Source organism: Nyctibius grandis, chromosome 4 (genome assembly GCF_013368605.1).
Source record: "Nyctibius grandis isolate bNycGra1 chromosome 4, bNycGra1.pri, whole genome shotgun sequence".
NCBI classification, from domain to species: domain Eukaryota; kingdom Metazoa; phylum Chordata; class Aves; order Nyctibiiformes; family Nyctibiidae; genus Nyctibius; species Nyctibius grandis.
In genome coordinates, this window is record NC_090661.1 from 55722094 (window position 1) to 55746348 (window position 24255).

The 24255-nt window shown below is 39.8% G+C and overlaps 1 protein-coding gene across 3 annotated transcripts; it reads left to right on the forward strand.

The window, feature by feature from the left end:
* The first annotated feature begins 649 nt into the window (after positions 1-649).
* Positions 650-22915, forward strand: GOLGA5 (golgin A5). Of its 3 annotated transcripts, none has more exons than XM_068398753.1 (13): positions 650-798; positions 1588-2200; positions 5004-5225; positions 6293-6512; positions 7105-7228; positions 8059-8262; positions 10664-10834; positions 11488-11616; positions 15119-15217; positions 16904-17129; positions 18382-18487; positions 19825-19888; positions 21523-22915. In XM_068398753.1, the coding sequence occupies exons 2-13, from the start codon at positions 1639-1641 to the stop codon at positions 21601-21603; spliced, it is 2208 nt and encodes a 735-aa protein (XP_068254854.1). In that variant the 5' UTR covers positions 650-798; positions 1588-1638; the 3' UTR covers positions 21604-22915. The 3 variants fall into 3 exon arrangements, with proteins under 3 accessions (XP_068254854.1, XP_068254855.1, XP_068254856.1); XM_068398754.1 differs by having other exon boundaries at positions 5097-5225; XM_068398755.1 differs by having other exon boundaries at positions 2040-2200.
* Positions 22916-24255: the final 1340 nt, after the last annotated feature.

A 24255-nucleotide genomic window follows, 5' to 3' on the forward strand; every position in this document is an offset into this window, starting at 1 on the left:
ATTGTGGGGGGGTTATATCTGGGGGGGGTCCTGTGTTCCCTGGTATCTTACAGTTGCTATTGAGGATCAGAAGGTCATTCCCTTCACACCTTCCCCAAGTTGTGGAAAACAGAGCATAAATGCCCCATGTCATTTCTTCTGGTCGAAATTCCTGTAATTTATTGGCAATATCAAGGCCAAGGTGTTTTTTTCCAGTGGGCCTGTACGACAGACTGACATCCTGACCCGGGGAGCAGAGACAAGGAGAAGGGCTTCCCGGGCCTGGAGCAGGCGAGGGGCACCCCGAACGGGTCACCCACCGTTTCTGGTCAGAGGCAGTGACACCCTCTGTCAGGTCAAGCAGCCATTTATAAACCACCACCCTTCAACCCCGCGTCAGGAAAGGCAACATCAGGCTTGGCTGTTTTTAACGCCACGCCGAAGACCCTCCGTGACCCCTCGCACCGCGGGGCTGGAGCTCCTCCTGCCACCGCAAGGCAGAACTGCGGGAAAGGTGAGCACCGGGCACCGCTTCCCTCACGGGCGGCCGAACCGGGCGCGCCCTTCCCCTCTTCCCGCCTCTGCCCCGCCCCGGTGGGAGGGGCGGGGCTTGACGCACCGTGCCACCTCACGGCGCCTCCTGCGCATGCGCACCGCGTCCCGGAAAGGCGGCCACGTCTACCGGAAGATGGAGTTGCGCCGCCGAGATCGACCCGGGGCCTCACAGTGACCGTCGCCGCCCGGCGCCCCTTTCCCCCCCTACCCCGTTATCCCCGTCACGACTCCCCTCGGGCCGGGGATCTCCCGCGCTGGGAGGAGGTGAGGCCGGGCTGTGCTGAGGCCTCCGTCGCTCCTGAGGGCCGCCGGGTGGGGGCGGGGGGCTGGGCCGGGGGAGGGCTGGGGACAGGCAGCCGTGCTAATAGTGGGCAGGACGGGGGACAGCGGCCACCCTCAACATCCCCCTCCCACCCTGCCTCGCCTGCCTCTGCGCTTCCCCCTTCCCGCTGTGGGTGTGCTCGGCCAAGAGGACCCTCCACAAGCCTGCCCTGGGGTGAAGGGGCCCTTCCCGGGAGCGGGGATAGAGGCACATGTCGCCTCTGTAGCCTCGCTAGCCGTTGGCCTGCCCCTGTCCCCCGTGTTGGTGTCACAGAAGGGACAGCAGGCTGCAAAGTCTGCCAGAGAGAAGTTCCTCCATCTAACCTAGATAATGAATCTGCAGGCCAAACATTTCTTTGTTGTTATCTGTTCCTATAGCATCTGGCCACTTCTCCTCCTCCAACTGAGTTTGGTTTTGTCAGGTGCAACTACACTTTTATTTTGTGTTACTGTTTCAGCTTGGCTAGGAGGCTGGACCCTCAGTAGCAGGTACTGATGCCGGAAACAGATATGGTGGTCTGATTGCTAAGCCTTGTTTTTTATCTGTCTTCCTCAGAAACTGATGTGGTTTATTTCCATCAGTTACCAAAACAGTGAAATACCAAGCAAGTAGGAGAAAAGTATTAAAATAATCACAGCACTAATAGATTAACACAAGAGTTGTTTAGGTAATCCATACATCTTGCCATATCAACACCGGTCTGATTTGTAATCGTTCTGTGTCTTTTGCAGCATATATTCCTGAAATTTTAATTTTGTAGAGTTTATCAACAGACATCCATCATGTCTTGGCTTGCTGATCTTGCTGGAAAGGCAGAGGATCTACTCAACAGAGTTGATCAAGGAGCTGCGTCAGCTCTGAGCAAAAAAGACACAAGTGGTGCAGTTTATGATAACAAGAATTTGGACTCTGCCAATGAATATTCTGAATTGTGCCAGCATCCTGGAGAACTGAAATATCAGATGTCATCCAAAGCAGCGTACATCTCCTCGGCAGCTGATAATATTAAACATCAAAAGGCCACAATCCTAGCAGGAACAGCAAATGTTAAACCAGCACGTAGGACACCTTCAGAGGTTGCTTCTCCAGTAGAAAGTGTTTCCACACCCAGAGCTTCCTCACATTTTGTGAGAAGAAAAAAGTCTGAACCTGATGATGAGTTGCTATTTGATTTTCTTAACAGTTCAGAGAAAGAGCCTAACGGAAGGATGGACTCTAAAAAAGAGAAGAGCAAGGCACCTGTTCTTCAAAATCACTCTCGGACTTCAAGCATTAGTTCTGCATCTACCAGTACACAGAGTGCAAAAACTACTGAAGATAACTCCATCAGGAGCCAAGGCAATGGTAGTTAAATAATATTGAACCTAGAGATATTTAAAACCCAAGTATGTCTAGGGTAAGGCTAGGTAATGGATTTACTGTCACTTCATGAAACATTTAGTGGTAATAGTATGTCAAATGTGTGGTGTACAGCAGGGTCCTTAACATTTTTTCATCACTGGGATAATCTTAGATACTATGCTAATTTGACAGGCTGCATAATTAATACCTAAATCTGTTGTGTTCTCAGTCTACCTCATTGCTACTGCTCACTGTGACCTCCCTGAGCTATAACCTAACCTTGCATCAGCCCGCATACATCCCTGCTTAGAAACACTAGTGCTGCTGCGTTCGTTTGATCACTCAGGGGCCTTACCTGTTGTTGCCACATAGGAGAGTGAGTGACTTTCACTGACTGGTAATGGTGTTGGCTGTTGCCCAATGCACCACATGAGGTGATGTGAGTTTTCTTCTGTTCCACCATGGAAGCTGTGAAACTTGCTTGTCCTGCAGAGTGGAAAGTTGGATGTGGATAGGTTGCTGTACAGCTGCAGGCGTGAGAGAGCTAGACAGAGAAAGCCTTCAGGTTTGCTGGAAGTAGTTCATTACTGTAGTCGAAATCCAAACGCCTGAAAGAGCCTCCAGGCCAGATGGTCAAAAGTTGGGGCTATCCTCAAGTCAATGCCAAGGAGAGTGTGGCTGGGAAGCGTCAGGAACGTGTGTTCTCTATCAGACTGTCCAATCTATACTCAGTTCTTGGTGTTGCTATGCTACTTTGTTGTTGTTTATTCTATAAAATTGAAGCAAATGATTATATTATTTCTTAATAATGTAGTTAGAATACTTTATTGTTTGTTCAGTACTTAGAGTGTGTAAAGCATTGTAAATGTCAGTTTTTTACTTACTACATTAAGTATGCTGAAAAGTTTTAGATGTAAAAAGGGATCCTTTCCAAAGATGTGAATATTTACATATTTCTAGCTGTGTAACTTTTCAATAAGCTTTAATAATAATGATAATTCAAATATGTTAGACCTGGCTATATGGCCTTGCTGATTGGTGCTTAAGGAACATATTTGTTTTGCTCAGTGTGGCCTCTTGAATTTTCTTCTGAGGATTTTTGAGTGGACTTTGCATTGTGGAGCTGCCGAATGAGGAAGCACACAATTACAACATTTGAGCACGCTAGTTTCAAAGTTGATTGTATAGATATATCTGTGTCATTTAAATGTTCTGTATAGCACTGTTGAAGTAGCTTCTGATACATTAGCTACAGACAAAAACAATTCATGTAATACTTTGTACATTGCCATAGATATAATATAATATGTGCTATAAATGGCTAATTTCTTGCTTCGTTAGCTTCATTAGTCTATTGAGTTTTCCAGACAAAGGACAGAGGATAAGTTGGCTGATAATTTGGAAATTGTGTAAATGAATCAAAAGGAAGGAAATGACACTTCTTAGAACTGTTTAAATAGGAAAGGTTTTGAGAAAATGTGGAAGAAATATTGTCGTCACTGCTGCTGCTTATTGGTGTGGTGGTGTTCAATAGTCTGCCCCAGCTCCCTGGGCTCTGGGTGACAGGGGCTGTTGCAGTGGTAACGAGGTAGAGCAGGTTGGTTGTTGATCACCAGGTGAACTAAGTAACGTTGTGACAGCTAAACTGTAGTCTTGCTTGGAGTTAGTTGCAGTCTCTCCCCCTGGATTTTCAGCAGTTACTCAGCTGGGATATACTAAATTCAAAAGTAATATTTTCTGATCACCTGCTTGTTTGCTCATTGCATGCTATGTTTTGTCTTAACACTGCTGCAAAGCTTCCAACTGTCTGCATGTTGGAATAAAGAGTGTTACAGTGGAGGTACCAATTTCACAGCATTAATCCAGGACGCTCAGTGTGTGTTTGTGCATGATGGGTAAAGGCTGTTGGTTCCTCCTTCCCTGCAAGGGACTGTTGTTCAGACTAGTGCCAGGAGTTCCCTTACTGTTCTCATTGAGATTCTAAGATATAAAAAAAAAGAAAAAAAAAAATCTGTATTTTGGTTTCCATAATGTGGAGAATTACAGTTTTTATTGGCAGAAAGCTTTTAACAGTTTGACAGAGTATATCTGCCTTATGTTTTTACATTAGAGAAAGGAAAGATCATGCTTCTGCTTCAAATCACTGCAACTCGATTTCTCGTAATAAAAGTGCTTTTGGAAAAATAATTTGAGAGAATTATTAATGCAGACTTATCAGTAAGATGATGTTTTGACTGAAATTATTCTTAAAATGCTTTTTTACATAAAGATAAGTAAAATATGTGGCTGAGTTACATATTTAGGTTTGATATCAAAATGACTAAGTATAGTCATCTGAACAGATTTTAAAAAATAAAATTTACATCCTTGAAATCAAAATCTTAACGAAAACCATAATGAACTTGCACTAAAAATTCCCCTAGTTAGTTGCTATGTATATTTAATTTCTTCTGTTACTCTCTCAGCTTCTGAAGACATCTCTGGGCAGCATAGTCATAAAAAGTATTAATGTTTTGAAATCCTAAATTTGACATTAATGTAATAAGAAATTTTATAACTTCCATGTCTTCTCTTGCAAGATTAGAAAAAATACTGCATGATGCATGTATGCTGTATAATAGTCCTATTTTGTGCAAGTCCCTTGGGAGAAGCAGCTCTGTATTCCATTTCAATATAAGCTATTTTGATGGGTTTTTTTATCTTTATGTTATGCATTTAACCACTGATGCAGAACATGGAATTGCAGTTTGTATCAAGGCAACTTACAAATACAGGTATTAGTTCTAACTTGCATCTCTCTGTACAGAAACTCCAGACAGTTCAGATTCTGGACTAGGAGCACAAGGGGATGGCATGAAGGATTTATCCCTAAGTGCAGTAACTAATCCTAGCCTTTCAGCTAATGATGATCTCAAATCACATGAGCTATCCAATCTTCGCCTGGAGAATCAGCTGCTGCGAAATGAAGTTCAATCTTTAAATCAGGAAATGGCTTCATTAATTCAGAGGTCCAAAGAAACGCAAGAAGGTACCGTGGTTTGGAAACTAAACTGTAACATATTACTAAAATGCTAGTGAACTAGAAAACAATGCTATTTCTGTGTTAGTGTTTCGTATTTATAATAAAATCTCTCTAGTTAAATTTGCATGTATGACTTACCAAGCAAAATGTTTCTTGGTTTCAGAACAATGAGCTGGGAGAAACTAAAAGGCTTGTTCAACTACAGAGATAACACAAATGTTGATTAAAATTATGCGATCAAGTTAGTTCCAAAACTTTCATCTTATTAAAACGGTTTTAGCAAATGTTAACAGTATTAAAATATTTTTCCTGGTTTTTAAAGGCCATTGCAAAATACTTAATTTTTAAATGAGTAAATTACTTTAAATACTTGAAAATCTGTAGGCTATAATCTCTGATGCCTAGAAACTGACAGTAAAAATATAAAATTTAATATTTTTGTATGACTTCACTAGCTTTTTCAAAGCCAAATGAAATGACAAATATAAAAAATGTGAATATAAATACACTTAAATGATAAAACGTAGAGCAAACTGCTGCTGTTAGGCATACAACTGAAGGACCACATTTTTTTTCAAAGTAACCTTATGAACCAGAGAATTTTAATTTGCATTGAAGCTTACTATATGATTCTTTTTATTAAAAACAGAAGCCTCAGTAAGTATTCTGGCATTATTTCAAGACTAGTGTATTTTTCTACTGTTTTTTAAGTCGAGCTTATTGTCACATTGAGTTGAACTAGGTGCTTTATGCAGAGGTTTCCAAAGGCTTGCTCACACAGAACTATTCAACAGTAGGCCATTGCAAGGGGTAGGGCAGGTAAAATTTTTTAACTGCAGTGTGACACAGAATTAAATGCCTATTTTGAGATTACCTGCAAAATTTTATGGGTCATGCTCTGACAGCCAGTCTGGCATTTGTTACTTCTTGGTAGCTCATAAAGTTTCAGTGTTGCTTCAACTTGGTTGTGTTTAATTTCTTTCTCTAAGAAACGTGATGTGTGCATCCTGACCATTTACAAGACCTCGCAATACCTACTTTTATAAACTTCAAAGAAACTTCTTGTTTTGTAGAATTGAACAAATCCCGGGAAAGGGTCGAGAAGTGGAATGTTGACCATTCAAAGAGTGACAGGATGGCTAGAGAACTTCGAGCTCGAGTTGATGATCTGACAGAAGCTGTTGGTGCCAAGGATTCACAGCTAGCTGTGCTGAAAGTACGGTTGCAAGAAGCTGATCAGCTCTTGAGTGCTCGGACAGAAGCTTTGGAAGCATTGCAGAGTGAAAAATCGCGGTACTTCATAATTTCATACTTACTAATTTCATACTTCATAATTCTGCAAATAGTAATAGGTTTTAAAATTCAAGGTAGATAATTTAGTCTCTGTAAGAATAAAAATGGATAAACTAATGGGGAAAGGGATTGTATCAAGGTTTGAAATATGAGGATTAAAGTTTGCTCAGAGCCCGCTATATCATAGCTGGCAGTGGGAACAGGGCAAATGAATGTTAAATAGGGACAATTGTCACCTGATTATTGAAATCAGTTTTGTATAAAGTATTTATGCTTGTGTCAGAGGCCTGAAGCTGAAGATGTCAAAAAAATGTTTTTGTCTTGAAAAATACGTTTGCTTATCCACAAGTATGAAGACTTTTCTAACTTATCTCAGCACTGGGATTGAATTGGCAATTGGATACTCCAGAATATAGGTCAGGGAGGAGATGCATGAGTCATTAACTCCAGGCCTCACACCTGGAGCCAGCCATATTCAATGATATACTGGGTAAACGTTCAAAGCTGGTCTGAAAACCAGGTAGTCATATTTCTACCTGAAAATCACACTAGATTTCTTCTTTTTCAATTAACATGTCTGTCGCTCTTTCAGGATAATACAAGACCACAGTGAAGGGAGCAGTTTGCAAAATCAAGCCCTTCAAACTCTTCAAGAGAGGCTGCGTGATGCAGACTCCACACTCAAGCGAGAGCAAGAAAGTTACAAACAAATGCAGGTTAGACATAAAGAGTAAGGAAGAGTTTCAGACTCTACTTTTCAGATCAAATCTGTGAGGTTCTAACTGCTCTCTTTTCCCCTTGACTTTGATTCCTGTTCAGAGTACTAAGTGCTCGGATGGATGTGTTGTCTGCTGCACTAAGTATCCTTATGCTAGTTTACTTCTTATATGTTATTTTGAAAGCTTCATGATTAGAAGTTTTTGAGCATTAATGCTGACAATTTTTACTGTTTTTTTCGTGCTAACTTTGATGTTAAAACATGTTTTAGAACTAAATCAGTAATCAGTTTAATTTTCCGTGCTGTTGTTACACAGCAAATTGTTACACAATTTTCATATATAATCTTAAGCATATTAAGCTGGATGATCACTTCTGTGGTAAAGATGTGAGTACATCATTGCTAGAGACTGCTTTGCACACTTAGCTTGGCCTTTGTTATGTATAACAGTATCTTTGGAAATCTTTATCAGCATCTGTTTTTTTGTTGTTTTAAAGTACGTCAAAATATGGCAGACTACATTCGATGATGTTTTTTGAGGGGAAAGCTTGCTTTTTGTTTACCAAATAAACATGAATAATAGGAAGATTGCTATTCCCTCACTATTTCTGGTGAGGGAAAGAAATGCATATTTTTACTGATATTATTTAGCAATTGCTTAAGCAAACAGGATTTCTTTCCATATAGGACTAATGCATCTTTAAGTTGGAGGTGGTAGATATGAGGTGGTGTGTCATGTGTAGTTGCTTTTAAACTTTCTTTTTTCCGTTCTAGGTTGAAGTTGAGACTGTGTTTAAACACAAAGTATTGTTTCTTTATTGCTAATAGAATGAGTTTGCGGCTCGTCTGAGTAAAATGGAAGCAGAACGTCAGAACTTGGCAGAAGGGATAACTGTAGCAGAAAGAAAGTATTTAGAAGAAAAGAGGCGAGCTGATGAGCTTCAGCAGCAAGTCAAAGTAACTAAAACCCACCTAGAATCTGCAAAACAGGAACTGGCAGACTATAAACAGAAAGCTACTCGCATACTCCAAGTAAGCATTTCTGTAAAGAAATCCAGTTTGATTTGTACAACTTTAAGATGTTATGCTTCAAATAATCGAAGTTTTGTTTTTTTTCATGTGACCTGTAATATATTTTTGGGAGCATATCTATAGTGATATCTATACAGAACAGCTACCAGTCTGCATTTTGTAAATTTAAGTTTACAAATTGAGTTAACTAATTGAAATGGAAGTTCAGGTCCTGAGCTTAAAGAAAAATCCACGTGAACCATTGCAGTTACTGTGCAACATCTGTCAGTGTGTTCCGCACCCGAGTCCAATCTCAGGCAGATAGATAAACAGATGTAACCTACAATTTGTTCCACACCCAGTGTTCTTGAGTCAAGAATGTTGCTCTAATCTGCTTGAGGCTGAAACATAGCTTATAATGGATACTTATGTGTAAACCAAAGAAAATATTTATATATATTCTGAAAGGTTGCGTGTGATCAACGTTATAAAAACAATGGCAAAATCAGGTATTTTATGCAGAGTTCAATACTACTTCACAGAATCACAGAATCACAGAATGTTAGGGATTGGAAGGGACCTCGAAAGATCATCTAGTCCAGTCCCCCTGCCGGGGCAGGATTGCCTAGACCATATCACACAGGAACGCGTCCAGGCGGGTTTTGAATGTCTCCAGAGAAGGAGACTCCACAACCTCTCTGGGCAGCCTGTTCCAGTGTTCAGTTACCCTCACCGTAAAGAAGTTTTTCCTCAAATTTAAGTGGAACCTCCTGTGTTCCAGCTTGCACCCATTGCCCCTTGTCCTGTCAAGGGATGTCACTGAGAAGAGCCTGGCTCCATCCTCTTGACACTTGCCCTTTACATATTTATAAACATTAATGAGGTCCCCCCTCAGTGTCCTCTTCTCCAAGCTAAAGAGACCCAGCTCCCTCAGCCTCTCCTCATAAGGGAGATGTTCCACTCCCTTAATCATCTTCGTGGCTCTGCGCTGGACTCTCTCTAGCAGTTCCCTGTCCTTCTTGAACTGAGGGGCCCAGAACTGGACACAATACTCCAGATGCGGCCTCACCAGGGCAGAGTAGAGGGGGAGGAGAACCTCTCTCGACCTGCTAACCACACCCCTTCTAATACACCCCAGGATGCCATTGGCCTTCTTGGCCGCAAGGGCACACTGCTGGCTCATGGTCATCCTGCTGTCCACTAGGACCCCCAGGTCCCTTTCCCCTACGCTGCTCTCCAACAGCTCTGCCCCCAACTTGTACTCATACCTGGGGTTGTTCTTGCCCAGATGCAGGACTCTACACTTGCCCTTGTTATATTTCATTAAATTTCTCCCCGCCCAACTCTCCAGCCTGTCCAGGTCCCTCTGAATGGCTGCGCAGCCTTCCGGCACATCAGCCACTCCTCCCAGTTTTGTGTCATCAGCGAACTTGCTGACAGCGCACTCTAATCCCTCATCCAAGTCATTAATGAATATATTGAATAGAACTGGTCCCAGAACCGATCCTTGCGGAACTCCGCTAGACACAGGCCTCCAACTGGACTCTGTCCCATTGATCACCACTCTCTGGCTTCTTTCCTTCAGCCAGTTCACAATCCACCTCACTACCCGATCATCCAGACCACACTTCCCCAGTTTAGCTGCGAGGATGCTGTGGGAGACCGTGTCAAACGCTTTACTGAAATCGAGATAGACCACATCCACAGCTTTAATCGAGATAGACCACATCCACAGCTTTAATCGAGATAGACCACATCCACAGCTTTAAGATTGTCAAAGATGCCAAGTCCAAACGTGGTCAATTTGAGTCTTGTTTATAAAAGTTAGCAAAATGTTGATAAAGGTCTCTGTTTAGAATAATTAATTTAGTCTGATATCCAAGGACGGGTTTTAAATCATCTTGATAAATATGAAAAGCATGAGATCAAAAGTCAATGTCAACATTAGGTTGATTCCAAATAAAATAGTTCATCGTCTTTCCCAGAAGAGTTATTGCTGTATTTGGTTCTATTTGGCTTTGTTGGCAGGAGAAAGGAAGGACTGAAAGGGGGTCAGTTTTGTCTTTAGTGTCTGTTAGTTGTCTGTCTGCTCTCTTGTGGTAGCTGGAAAGCCAAAATTGTCATCCATTACATGTTTAACATTCCAGGCACTTCTAAAAAGAAAAGCTGTACTCTTCCTCAGATGACACAGACTTTCAGTAAATCCAGTCTCATGGCATACAGGAAGTGAGAAAAATTATCAGTAGGGAGCATTTTCATTTTAAAATGTGTAGGGTCGTTATTTACTTCGCTAAAAAAACAGATAAAGCAGTTCTTTTACTGTATGTCTACATTTGAACTTCAGAGCAAAGTCATTTTGGCATATTCTAGTTAGGCACTTGTTAAATTTTGCTATTAATAATATATTGATTTGTTATTTCAGTCTAAAGAAAAGTTGATAAACAGCTTAAAAGAAGGCTCTGGTATTGAAGGCCTGGATAGCAATACTGCAAGCACAATGGAACTAGAAGAACTGAAACATGAGCGAGAGACTCAGAGGGAAGAAATACAAAAACTAATGGGACAGATACAACAGCTGAGAACAGAGCTGCAGGTGATTATGTACACATGTATTTGTAGTTAACCATGCACAAAGGACTGTTTTCTTGTATACTTCAGGGCTGTTGCTTCTAGTCTTTATTTGACCTGGTATTAAAATAAGCCAACTTTTGCTCAAGGTGAGACAAATGCTTATTGATACACAATTTCTTTCCATGTTCTCTCTCACCACTTCAGCTCCTGGTGGGAGGGATACTATAGATACCACTTCTCTCTTCGCTCACTACTGTGTGCTCCTTTTGAGGGAAGTGTTTCTTTCCAAATAAGCGTGGTGATTTCTGTAGAGATCACCCATATCCTTTTCTGCAAGGACTACTAATCCTCGAAGCAACTGTAATCCAAGTCGTCTGCTGGCATAATTGGCTCAACCCAGCAGTTGCACGCAAGCCTTCTTTACACAGTATTAGCCTGTGGACAGTACAAAGGAAAACGTGGAGGCTTTTCATGTTCACAAAATGCATTTATTTTATTACTATATTAGTAAAAATCTTCTGTATAAAATCGCCCAATGTCATTTATTCAGTTCACCCTTGCCTTCATTTTCCTTTGAAGCAATATTGCAGATACAGCTTTTTTTTGCTGTTACCTATGAAAGATTGCAGTATTGTTTGAATGTTAGTGAAATGGTAACATTTCTGTTCATTTCAGGATATGGAGACTCAGCAGGTAAGTGAAGCTGAGTCAGTGAGAGATCAGCTTCAAGACCTACAAGAGCAGATAGCAGCACATAAAATGGCCAAGCAAGAGGTAGAAGCTGAACTAGAACGGCAAAAACAGGTAAGGAATTCTTGAAAGCTGATTTTAGGCCTCACGTGGTGTCATCAGTAAAGCATCTGGCTTAATAAGAGAGTAGCTTATACAGTATTTGGGTTATTTTTTGTCTGGTATTCCAAAGAAATCCCCAAAAGCTTAACGAATGTCACTAGGCCAAAAAAAGCGCAGCCAGTACTAAGCAATGGACAGGGCCTTCTGGATACTCCTGGTAAACAGAGATCTCGCGGATGTGTTAAAGAATAAACATGACCCTAGGGAGCGCACAAAATGGATCATGATCTTAAATTTTATTCAGCAGGGGAACAATCAAACAATAGGGATATAGTAACATTTGTAACCACTATTTATATCAAGAAACTCAAATACTAAAAATGGTTACTGTGGAACTTCCTGTGCTCAGTCACTACATAAGATTTAGCTTGTAAAACAATGTTATTGTAGTACCAACTCATAATTTTTTTTTAATCCACTTGTTACTCAGTTCTCAATTTAAATGTTACTGCCAAACTGTTCTATAAGACAAATTGCTGATAAAATTATATTAATTAATTTTGTCAGATTGTGTCATCTTTTTAAGCAAACAAACTCCCCCTTGATTTAAGCAGTTTTGTGCTAAAAAGAGGGAAAAAAAGGCGAACTCATATTTCATGTGAACAAACTTATTATTCAGTAGGCATCAGTTAAATGATTTGCACCCTATTAAAAAATTTCTCTATAAGAAAAAGCTCATGTAAAGAAATTAATAATGAAGAAAGCAGGAGAGTACACTGTATCTGCTAGGAACAATTTATCTTATAGGATTATCTGTTCTTCCAGAAATTACATTTTAATGAGATGCTAGCAGCTTGAACTAATTAAAAAGCAGAAGCTGAGGTCTGCTCTTGATGGATAGCTGATGTTTATTATATCAAAGCAGATGGTAGGCTGTATTTTGTTAGTCCTGTCCTTCTGAGGGGTATATTTTAAGTCAATACTACATATAGAAAAAGTGAGGTGAATTAAAAAAAAAAAAAGGAGGCATTATCAGTTATTACAGAAACTGAAGTATTCCTTTTGATGACACACATTTACTTGTGCTTTTTAAAGTAATTGTGTGCATTGATACATAATACAATTACCATCTGTTCTGTCTGGGAATTCCTTTAACTATTGCCATAGGGTTTCTGAGACTGAAGATGGAAAGTAAGTAGAGGTGTTATTTCTTGTACATCTGATGGTTTGAAGGAGAATAGGATTATCTGTTTTCTGTAGCAACTGGCAGCTGAAGTGATAACAGTGGTTTGAAAACTGTCTTAATTTAAAAGATAAGCATGGCAGGTCTTTTAAGTCGGAGTTTAAATGGTCACTGTATCATGGGAATAACAAACCTTACAGTTAGATTTACTGTTCAGTAAGTTGTCCCTTACTAATATTCCTTCCCCTTTCACACGTTATGTTAATTTCACAGAATCACAGAATCACAGAATGTTAGGGATTGGAAGGGACCTCGAAAGATCATCTAGTCCAATCCCCCTGCCGGAGCAGGATTGCCTAGACCATATCACACAGGCACGCGTCCAGGCGGGTTTTGAATGTCTCCAGAGAAGGAGACTCCACAACCTCTCTGGGCAGCCTGTTCCAGTGTTCGGTCACCCTCACCGTAAAGAAGTTTTTCCTCATATTTATGTGGAATCTCCTGTGTTCCAGCTTGCACCCATTGCCCCTTGTCCTGTCAAGGGATGTCACTGAGAAGAGCCTGGCTCCATCCTCTTGACACTTGCCCTTTACATATTTATAAACATTAATGAGGTCCCCCCTCAGTGTCCTCTTCTCCAAGCTAAAGAGACCCAGCTCCCTCAGCCTCTCCTCATAAGGGAGATGTTCCACTCCCTTAATCATCTTCGTGGCTCTGCGCTGGACTCTCTCTAGCAGTTCCCTGTCCTTCTTGAACTGAGGGGCCCAGAACTGGACACAATATTCCAGTTGCGGCCTCACCAGGGCAGAGTAGAGGGGGAGGAGAACCTCTCTCGACCTGCTGACCACACCCCTTCTAATACACCCCAGGATGCCATTGGCCTTCTTGGCCACAAGGGCACACTGCTGGCTCATGGTCATCCTGCTGTCCACTAGGACCCCCAGGTCCCTTTCCCCTACGCTGCTCTCCAACAGCTCTGCCCCCAACTTGTACTCATACCTGGGGTTGTTCTTGCCCAGATGCAGGACTCTACACTTGCCCTTGTTATATTTCATTAAATTTCTCCCCGCCCAACTCTCCAGCCTGTCCAGGTCTCTCTGAATGGCTGCGCAGCCTTCCGGTGTGTCAGCCACTCCTCCCAGTTTTGTGTCATCAGCGAACTTGCTGACAGTGCACTCTATTCCCTCATCCAAGTCATTAATGAATATATTGAATAGAACTGCTCCCAGTACCGACCCTTGAGGGCCTCCGCTAGACACAGGCCTCCAACTGGACTCTGTCCCATTGACCACCACTCTCTGGCTTCTTTCCTTCAGCCAGTTCACAATCCACCTCACTACCCGATCATCCAGACCACACTTCCTCAGTTTAGCTGCGAGGATGCTGTGGGAGACCGTGTCAAACGCTTTACTGAAATCAAGATAGACCACATCCACAGCTTTACCATCATCTATCCACCGGGTTATGTCCTCATAAAAGGCTATCAAGTTGAGTAAGCATGACTTCCCCTTGGTGAAGCCATGCTGAGTGCCCCTAATGATCCCCCTATCCTTGATGTGCCTAGAGACAGCACCAAGAACAAGTTGTTCCATCACCTTTCCGGGGATGGAGGTGAGGCTGACCGTTCTATAGTTACCCGGGTCCTCCTTCTTGCCCTTTTTGAAGACTGGAGTGACATTCGCTTTCCTCCAGTCCTCAGGAACCTCTCCCGTTGCCCACGACTTAGCAAAGATGATGGAGAGTGGCCTAGCAATGACTTCCGCCAGCTCCCTCAGCACCCGCGGGTGCATCCCATCAGGGCCCATGGATTTATGGACGTCCAGATTGCTTAATTGGTCCCTGACCCAGCCCTCATCTACCAAGACAGATTCCTCCTCTATCCTGACTTCTTCTGGGGCCTCAGGGGTCCGGGGCTCCTCAGGACAGCCTCCAGCAGTATAGACAGAGGCAAAGAAGGCATTCAGTAACTCCGCCTTCTTTTTATCCTCTGTCTCCAGGACCCCCACCTCATTCATCAGTGGGCCTACATTGCCTCTAGTGTTGGCTTTACCTGCAATGTATTTGAAGAAGCCCTTTCTGTTGTCCTTGACCTCTCTTGCAAGGTTTAATTCCAAGGAGGCCTTAGCTTTCCTAGTTGCCTCCCTACATCCTCAGCTCTCTTTTTTTTTTCCCATCCTAGCCAGACACTTAACTATGATTGAATTTCAGTTTATACTTGATTGCAGCATATTGCCTTCTTGTGTTCTACTGTGAAACTCTAGATAAGAGAATGTCTCTCAAAATACATATACGTATAAAATCTTTTATTTGTGATTGTGATAAATTTTACAGGAACTCTGTTATACCGAAGAAGAATTGTATCGAACAAAGAATACTTTGCAAAGCAGAATAAAAGACAGAGAGGAAGAAATTCAGAAGCTCAGAAATCAGGTACTCTGTGTGTATAGAAAATAACTTTATCACCTTAATTTATGAAAACAGTGATGAGAACTATTAATTTGATTAAACTGTACAAAGGAAACGTAAAGGCTCTGCTAATGAGTTACAGTGTACTTGTTCTCAATACAAAGTAGAGTTTTTGAGTGGAGGGAGTACAAGAAGGGAACCATGAAGTAGTAAATAGCCTGATTTATAATTGCATGTCCTTTTGTCTTTGGGGGGAGTGCAGCGGGGGCAGGAATCACCCTCTGTCCCAACTAGACCTGATGGGACGGTGCTGGATCAACATTCTTCTTTTTGAAAACTAGAAAAAAGTCATTGATGTTTGATGAGATCATCATGGTTTTCGCTAAGATCCTTTTAACTGGGCATAAGAACCTAAGTAATGCCCTGCAGATTCAGTGATCCATCTATCCCACTGTTCTATCTTGGACAGTGTCAATGGGGCCAGCGTGTGAACCTGGCTGTTTTCTTCACTCCCTTGTACTCTCTCAGCATCAGCAATTGAATTAGGGACATTAGTTTTTAAGTCCCTACTAAATCCCACCAGTATGTTTACGGACTTCTTTTCCTTGAATCAGTCTCACCCTTTTGGAACCTCCTGATACTTGTCAACCCCTGCAGTCTCCTTGGGCAGCATGAAGACATAGGCCTCGTTTTGTGTAAATTATCTTAGCGTAATGAAAAGTTGTCTATATGTAGAGAAATTCATAGTCTAGAGTCAGCTATGGTCAGCTGTACAGTTATAGTGTCAGAGGATTTGGAAATTGTTGTGTTGTGTTACAGCTTTCTTGAGCCTGTTGGCGAATGATTTGTCTGGTAATGCTGGCTTCAGGACTACCTGCACCTGCCCTGGTGCATTGCATCCAGTTTGTATTTCTGATATCTCAGTGCCTCTGTTTCCTGCTGGTTCTGTTTTTTTCATCATTGAAGCTATGTCTTTGTGATATATGATGCTGCAAGTGGCTGAGGTCCAAGACTGTTGTGAATAGATGAGCTATTGCGCATATGGCTAATCTGGAGATTCCCATTTGCTTTAAATATTTTCTGGAAATTGGATGACATGTTCCATGTCTTCATTTGCTGTCCTTGCAGTTTCTATGTGCTAGTACAATCTGTTTTCTGCCTCAGTGCTCCTCAATTCTTCCGCAACGTATCCTGCATTTTCACCATTTTCATTCAAGCTTTGCTGTAGAATGGCATCAGATTCTCCCCATTTGTACTGAGTTTTTCTTTCCTTGCTTGAAAACATTTTCTGTACTCACTTGTTTTGTGAAGTTGCAAGTATGATAGCCAGACTGGATTATCTTGCTATTGTCATGCCTACCATTTAAACTCAGCTCTGAGGCGCAGCATTGATTTTTGTGATCAAACTTCTGATGGTACAGAAATGTTCATATGGTTAGAGGTGGAAAACATAGGGATATATTTTTACGTAGGGGTACATTTTTACATAGGGTTTTCTGTGTCATGTAAAATCTTATTTTAGCAACTGTTGAAATTAAGTTTCTTCTTTATTGTGCTCATTGGTGATCATTTTGGTAGTATTATCCCATAAAAATTCGGCGAGGGGGTAACTTGGTTCTTGGAGGGCTCTCTTGTTTAGAATTTTGTAATATATCAGTTGGTCAGACTTTGAACTTATTCTGATTTTTTTTTCTTTGCTTTGTTTTTTAGCTCACAAACAAGGCTCTAAGTAGTAGTAGTCAGACAGAATTAGAAAATCGGCTTCATCAGCTGACAGAAACACTGATTCAGAAGCAAACCATGTTAGAGAGCCTGAGCACAGAGAAAAACTCCCTTGTCTATCAACTGGAACGACTTGAGCAACAGGTGAAGGCTATCCAAGGCACTAGTACTAATGGACCTTCTATTAATATGGGAGGAATTGATGGTGCTGAAGGTAAATAAGGAAATACAAAACCTAAAACTCTGTCTTTTCTGCAGCTCAGGCTTTTATACTTCCTAACGCCTTTCCCTGAAAGTCTGAGTTTATAAGGAAAAAAAAGTGCTGAAAATATGCAGCTTATGCCAGAGATCTTGTCAACAGCAGCCAGTGGCATAAAAAGTAGTTAAGTAGAAGCTCCTTTCTGTGTGTAAATGACTTTAAGTAAACTTAAGAAAGCCAATTTCATCTTTAATTCTCAGTACTATGGCACTTTCAGAACAATCATTACAAATCCTGTCACAGGTGCAAATGAATCTGTCTTTTGGGGTTTAAACTGAATGTCAGAAGCAGGGTATAAATTTTCTCTTGCAAAAAGGGTTTGGGAGGTGATCAGGAATGGGATACTTCCTTTTGAGAGTTGGTCAGAATTCTGGTTGAAATCAGTTTCCTCCTTAATTTCTGTTTTTCTTGAAAAGCAGCTTAAAATATGGTGGTTCTGCTGAGGTTGGTTTGTCTGTACTGTGTAGCGATCTTCCTAGATCTCTAGGAGAACCTCAGCAGTTGATTCATGGTTTTGAGATGTTACTTTTCAAAGTCAAAGTTTGTAATTTTGTATGTATGGTTAAGTAACTTTGAAAGCAATGGAGAATTACTAAGAGGTGTAAAATGACAATCCAGACTTTTGTTTCCCTGCTTATGAAAGACTTTTAAAGACATAAGGCAGGGGAACTAGCAAATTTGAAATATGTTTCCTTTTGGCTTGTTTTTAAGTAACTTCAAGAAGCTTAAGTTTAGTTGCACAAAGGTAACATTATCTGAGAATATTTTTTTTTTAGTAAAGATGATGCATAATAAAAATGTAAATAAAAAAAATTTGCAGAATATACAAGTTAGTATCAGAAATGCTATCAAAGTTTTACTGTATGAGAAATAAAAGCAAATGGAAAAACTGAAAGTATCAAACCTATCATTTTATACACCTAGTAATAGAATTATTATTACATTATTGAATTGAATATCCAGTTGTCCATCTAGTGAACTAAAATTAATTTTAAAAATATACTAAGTTGAAGAAACATTTGACTTGATTTTAAGTTTTATCAAGAATCCTCCCCTCAAAACACACTTCTCTGCCCCCAGCAAAATGGCACTAACAAATCAGATTAATCACTATTTTTGTTATTTTTATGTATCTTTGTTGTACATTATCAATTTGTTTTACTTCAACAGCTGATTTTAGACTAACGAGATTTTTACCTTCAAATAGGTGCTCGTATGCGTAATGTTCCAGTCCTGTTTAGTGACATGGATACTAACATGGCAGGAATGTACGGGAGAGTTCGCAAAGCCGCCAGTAGTATAGATCAGTTTAGGTAAGACTGTGCTAAAGGAATGAATTTTGTAATTGCTGGGATCCTTTTGCAGTTTTCAGATGGCACACCTTCTGTTTTGAGTTGCTTTTATAAAGGTAAAAGTAAAAAATAACAAAGCTAATATAGTAAGTACGGTATAAATTACTAAATATTGACCTAGTTCACTTGTGCTTTCCTATGATATTAATATCCTTGGGCTTTTGCAAATTGTAGTCAATTATTTAAACAATGATCTTGTAGATTTTGATACAAGAGGATCACTAAACTATGTACAAAAAAACCCTAACCTTTTTCATTACGATCTTCCACCTTTTTCACTTTCAGAGGTTTTGACTGTGTCTGTGATAAACACTGTAAGAGTGTATTGGTGGAGGAGTATCAAATGTGCTCGGGGAGTATCATATGATTTTCTTTTACTCCTGTTTAGGCATCCTGATGAAGACAAGATACTGGGTTCTGACCCGGTGCAGCTGTTTCCCTTGAAGGATAACCTGTTTGAGGAACTAGTAAATAAAAATCTTTCTGGATTCAGCAAAAGACTTACTTTGATCCATTTTCTGAGCAGTTAGTTTAATTTTCAATATTCACAACAAAAGTCTGCTCCAAAACTTGAACCAAATACCAACAGGAAACAAAATTAGGTTATACTTCTTAGTCCTTTAGTCCTCTGAAAGCAAGATACCTTGGTTAGAAAGTCCTTTCTGTTCCCATGGTACTTTAGTTTCATTGTGAAGAATATCAGGATTTACATGATTGGGACCTATTATATGTGATGTTTTAATACTAAACTTCATTTGGCAGTATCATACTCACTTCAGTATGCACATGGTTTTTTTTTTTAACTGACATTACTGAGCACACATCTAATGCAGTACGCTTCGTAGCACTGTAGCAGCCAACTTGGAAAACCCATGTCTTTTTCATCTAATGAAGTGAAAGAATGATAGTGATCGATCAGTTTTTTTCAAAGGAATCCAAAGTTTTAGTTGCTTCAGTCTTTTTGAAAGATTCATGACAGGTCCTCAAGTAACAAAATTTGACAAATACATAGTGTATTTGTGAGTTTTAAAATACCTGTACAACTCTTGAGTCTTAGCTCTTTTTCACAAACTCAGAGCCTAGCATGTAACAGAAAAAAATGTTTTATGGTCTGAATTCTGAATTTTCTCAGTCCATTTAATGTCTTGAATACATGAAGTAAAATTCAAGTCAGAAACAAAGCCAAGTGTATAACATCAGCTGATGTTTATGAGTTTGTGGTGATTAGAATGAGAGAAACAGGAATTTATTGCTCAGTGCTAACTTGTGTATTTTGTTTCTCTCTCGTACTTGTGTAGCATTCGGCTGGGAATCTTTCTAAGGCGATATCCCATAGCAAGAGTCTTTGTAATCATTTACATGGTGAGTAAGCTTTCTTTAAAGTAAAAAGTTTAATGTGAGATTTCTATAACCAGTTTATACAATACATCTTAAATTGCAGGATGTTTGATCTTCAAAAGGCTCTATAATTAACTTTTAACAGCTCAGTGTATTTTTGTAAAGCAGACTAAATAGTACTTACAGCATTTTGGAGTCGTGTTGTTTGGCAGTTTTCAGTTTTTCCCAGAAATTCTTAGTATAGGAGTCTTAAAGACATTTATGTAACTACCATTTAAAAGACTGTAAAAGTAGAGTTTTAGTACTAAAATACAGAATAATAGTGACCTGTTGCCAAGGTTAACCCACCATACCTGCATGCACTGCATTTAGGAAAATGACATCTGTTGTAGCTTTTTTAGTATTTGGCACTTCACTGGTTGTTCAGTGACTAATAATCACACTTCTCTAGTAGCTGAAAAAGTAGCAAGAAAAGTTTTTCTTGCTAAGTTTAAACCATCCATACCAGGTGAGATTGTCAGACTTTGAACTGATAAAAATTAAATTCCTCCATTTTCCACTGGAGGGCAGGCGTCTGTCAGTGACCTGTGGTAAGGTAGGTGTGCAGTCTACTCTGAAAATATTCCACTAGTTGAGCCTCTGAGTCTTTGAAATTAAAAAAAATGTTGCTTGGGAAGGCATAATGATTCTTCTAAACAAAGTTTCTGAGAACAGCTGTCACTATTTCAGGATATAAAGCAGACAGACACACGTGAATAAAGGAAACAACAATTTCCCCCTGCAATTGCTTCTTCCAGCCTATTAAGTACTGGAAGGAAGAGGGTTGTTTAATTCCTAACCTCTCTCTTTCTTCCCATTCATGACTTACTTAACAGTATATGAATAAAATGCTTTGTACCAAAACACTGAAGACTTCTACCACCTAAGCTGCTGTCTGAAGGGAAACTCAGTGGTGGTTGCATAGGAGCTGTGTATTGGGCAGTCGGTGGCAGTTACCCTTTTTCAGCTTGAACCTTGACTATGACTATTGTAACTTGATTTTTTTCAATTTTCTTTTTTCAAGAAAGTGTGATTTATGTATTCTGTCAGTTACGTTCCTTCTTGCACTCCCCAGCAACTTCTGTTCTAATTGGATAGTTTCAGCCAAATTTGAATGAGAATTAATGTTCCTAAAAGGTTCATAAAAATGCCTCAAATCAGGGTTCGTGGTAAGAACGAAAGCAGAACTCAGCTGTTTTACACAGTCTGGTATCAGCCAGTTGGCAGAGGAGTAGTGGCTTACCAGTCACTCGAGGCAGGTCACATAATGTGCTGGCTGGGGACTGGGTATCAGAGAGAACAGCTGGAGCTACTGGGGCATGGAGGGGAAAGAGAAGCCAGAGGACCATAAATCTGTAGGAAACCCAGCTGCTTTATTTTTACTGCTTGTGTAAAATCTTTAATTTTCTGCAAATGACTTCTTCAGAATCTGACTCAGCATTTCATTGTGCAAATAAAATTCTTTTTTAGAAGTACCTGAATAATAGGAAAAATATTTAATCAAAATATTTCTACAAAACTAGGTTTTATTAGCTCTCATTGAGAGCTCTTGTATTTACGGCTGCTGTGAACGATGATTGTCAGTGCTGACAAGTTAATTCTTTCTTTTCTTTTCCCAGGCATTGCTTCATCTCTGGGTCATGATTGTTCTACTTACCTACACCCCAGAAATGCATCATGACAGTCCCAGTGGCAGATAGACTGAGACAGGACCATATGCTGTGCTACTGTAATTTGGACTGGCAGCATCTTTAGAATAATCAGTCCTGAAATATCACCAAACTTTTCCTCATGGTGTTTAAGAAGAATGAAAACCAGCATGCCTGATTTATCACTACTTTTCAAATACATGTATAATACTCTGTAGCATTTTCAGTTTACTTAAAAGAGCATCACTTTCCTGGAGAAATAAAGCTATTAAGTTAAGCTATGGTTAGCCTTTATGTAGACTTTCTGGTGGTTAGAGCAAAAGATGAGGCTTGCACCTACAGAGAAATGCAAGGTTTTCTGAAATTACAGATATATATGGTACAAATTATCTTAGATCATACCAGATATGGGCTATGGTCAGGTAATAAACCGTACTTAGCAATTTAAATAAACTTTATTCTTTCCAGTTTCTTTCAGTCTGCTTTTGCACTTCTGTTTTTAACTTTGTAAATAATAGGCTTTTCCATAACATGTTAAACTGAGAAAAGGACAATGGATTGGTGCAATATCTTTTTGTAAATAAGTTTAAAAATAAAATATTATGCATTCTTCTTAGTTTTGTACTTCTAGTGCAATAGACATATTTTCCCTACCAGCTCAATAGTGGGGCTGCCTATTTAAAGGCTGGTATTTTAGCTTTATTAGAGAAAGAGAGGGATGGTTTTCAGAAAGAAGGTTCAAACTCTTTAGAAATAATGGTGTTTCTTTTTGCACTTGAAATTTATATATTTTAACTGCATTTTCTTATACCTCTCTCATTAGTATGTGACTTAATCGGATCTTATATTCCTGAAATATTTATTTTCTAAAGCTTTGGGTACTTAATTAAAACTATTTCTATACAATATCTATCAAAACATCAAAAATTTCTCATGTCTAAACACCAAACATATTAATAAATAAACCTCATCAAATATTTATTGTAAAACCCGTAATACCAAACCTACTGTAATGGTTCTATCGTTAGACCGTGGCATTCTGTAATTATGAATTCTCAATACGCAATAATACAAGGTCACTTTCTTTCCCTAAGAAGTTTCTTGTTTTCTTGTGTGGTGCTCAAAGCTGAGTAATTAAAAGATGACGACAAGCAATGTGTCACTCCTGCTCTTAAGAATACGGTTTGGTTTTCATGTGACCTGAACACACTGAGCACTAGTCCTGTGCACGAAGCCTGTCATGCTGACTACTATGGAAATGTTACAGTAGACAAATGCCTGTATTGCTGCTCTGATTCAGATCTTGCAGAGAAAACTGAAACGTTTTGATGAACTAAGTAATAAAAGAGAGCATTTACTTTAAGCTGTGTCCCTGCCCTCTGTCACATTTGCTGCACTTTGCCTAATTCCTGTTGCCTGTTTTCTTTTCAATTCTGTTATTAAAGCCACTTTTGAACCCTGGGGAGAACTGGTTGCTCAGCAAGATCAGGTAAGGTCGTTTGTACAATCTTTTTCTATACACATGCGTTTTTTTCATTTAAAACTTCCAAACCACTGAATCTTTGGATACTCCAGTATACTGTGACAATTTGGGGGGAACTTTCTTAGTGGTATAAAACCCTGATAGCTTTGCTGACATCACACCAACTGCACATCTATTCTTGCTCCTTTCTCCTATATTTTTCTCTTTTTTTCTTTTATTTTTTTTTGGTATTTTTTTTTTTATAGAGATGACCTCTTTACAGATACTTTTTTTGTTTGTTTGTTACTTACTAAAGCCACTGCAGTGCTTCTAGAACCATTTATCATAGATTGGTATTCTTTTCTTCAGTTCTTCCAGATTTTATGCTAGAGATTTTACAGGGGTAAGCACTGAAAGATTCCTGCTGACTTTTGCCTTTGAACTAGGCTCTTGTATTCCAGCATCAGTTTGGGCTTATGTACTGTTGACCCCTGTGATGTCTTAGAGTTGATAATAATGTCTTTAGTGCAGGGCACTGATGTAGCATCAGCCTTGTGTTCTTGACCCCTGTGTGTGTTGCTAAGATGTTTGTTTTTATTCCTTGTCCCTGAAATGATGTGTAACATACTTTTCTTGTTGCAACTTCAGTTTCCATCTTTACCATCTATTAATTATCCTTTTTTTTTAATACTTGCAAAAGAAGGTCACAACTGTTTGAGTACCTGATTATATTCTGATTTTATAAAGGTGCAATGTTAACCACCAACCTGTGAATCGGTGTCTTTTCACCTAGTATAAAATCTGGAAGGAGGCAGCTGATAGTCGCAATTCCTTGCTAGACAAAGGACTGTTCAGTGTGGAGAAGAACATAGGATGAGGAGACAAATGCTGCTGTGCCACTAAAGGCTATACTACAGTTTAAGTAAATACCTTTAAAGCTCTCTTTAAATCATAGAAGAGTATGAAAAGCCTTTATTATAGTGTTAAACTGTTTCAGAGCTATACCAGAAATACAAAGAACTACTCCTGAAAGCTTTTGTTTGAACACACTGGAGTTTTGCCCCCATAATTCATTTTAATAAGCTGCACATGATGTCGTGCAAGAACACACAAGACCATGTGAATGAGTCTATCTGAGCTGCTATCAAGCAGACAACATGTTTTTCAAGAGCTGCTTGATCCCCTCAGACATGGAAGTCCTGCGTTTCTGAGGGATGTGCAGCTCCATCCTTGGGTTTTCT

What these genes read in the sequence shown, in the direction of transcription:
- GOLGA5 (XM_068398753.1), top strand. Translation starts at nt 1,639, where the DNA reads ATGTCTTGGCTTGCTGATCTTGCTGGAAAGGCAGAGGATCTACTCAAC. An exon ending in TTGCAGAGTGAAAAATCGCG is followed by an intron (nt 6,513 to 7,104) that starts GTACTTCATAAT and finishes TCGCTCTTTCAG; the next exon opens with GATAATACAAGACCACAGTG. An exon ending in AGCTGAGAACAGAGCTGCAG is followed by an intron (nt 10,835 to 11,487) that starts GTGATTATGTAC and finishes TGTTCATTTCAG; the next exon opens with GATATGGAGACTCAGCAGGT.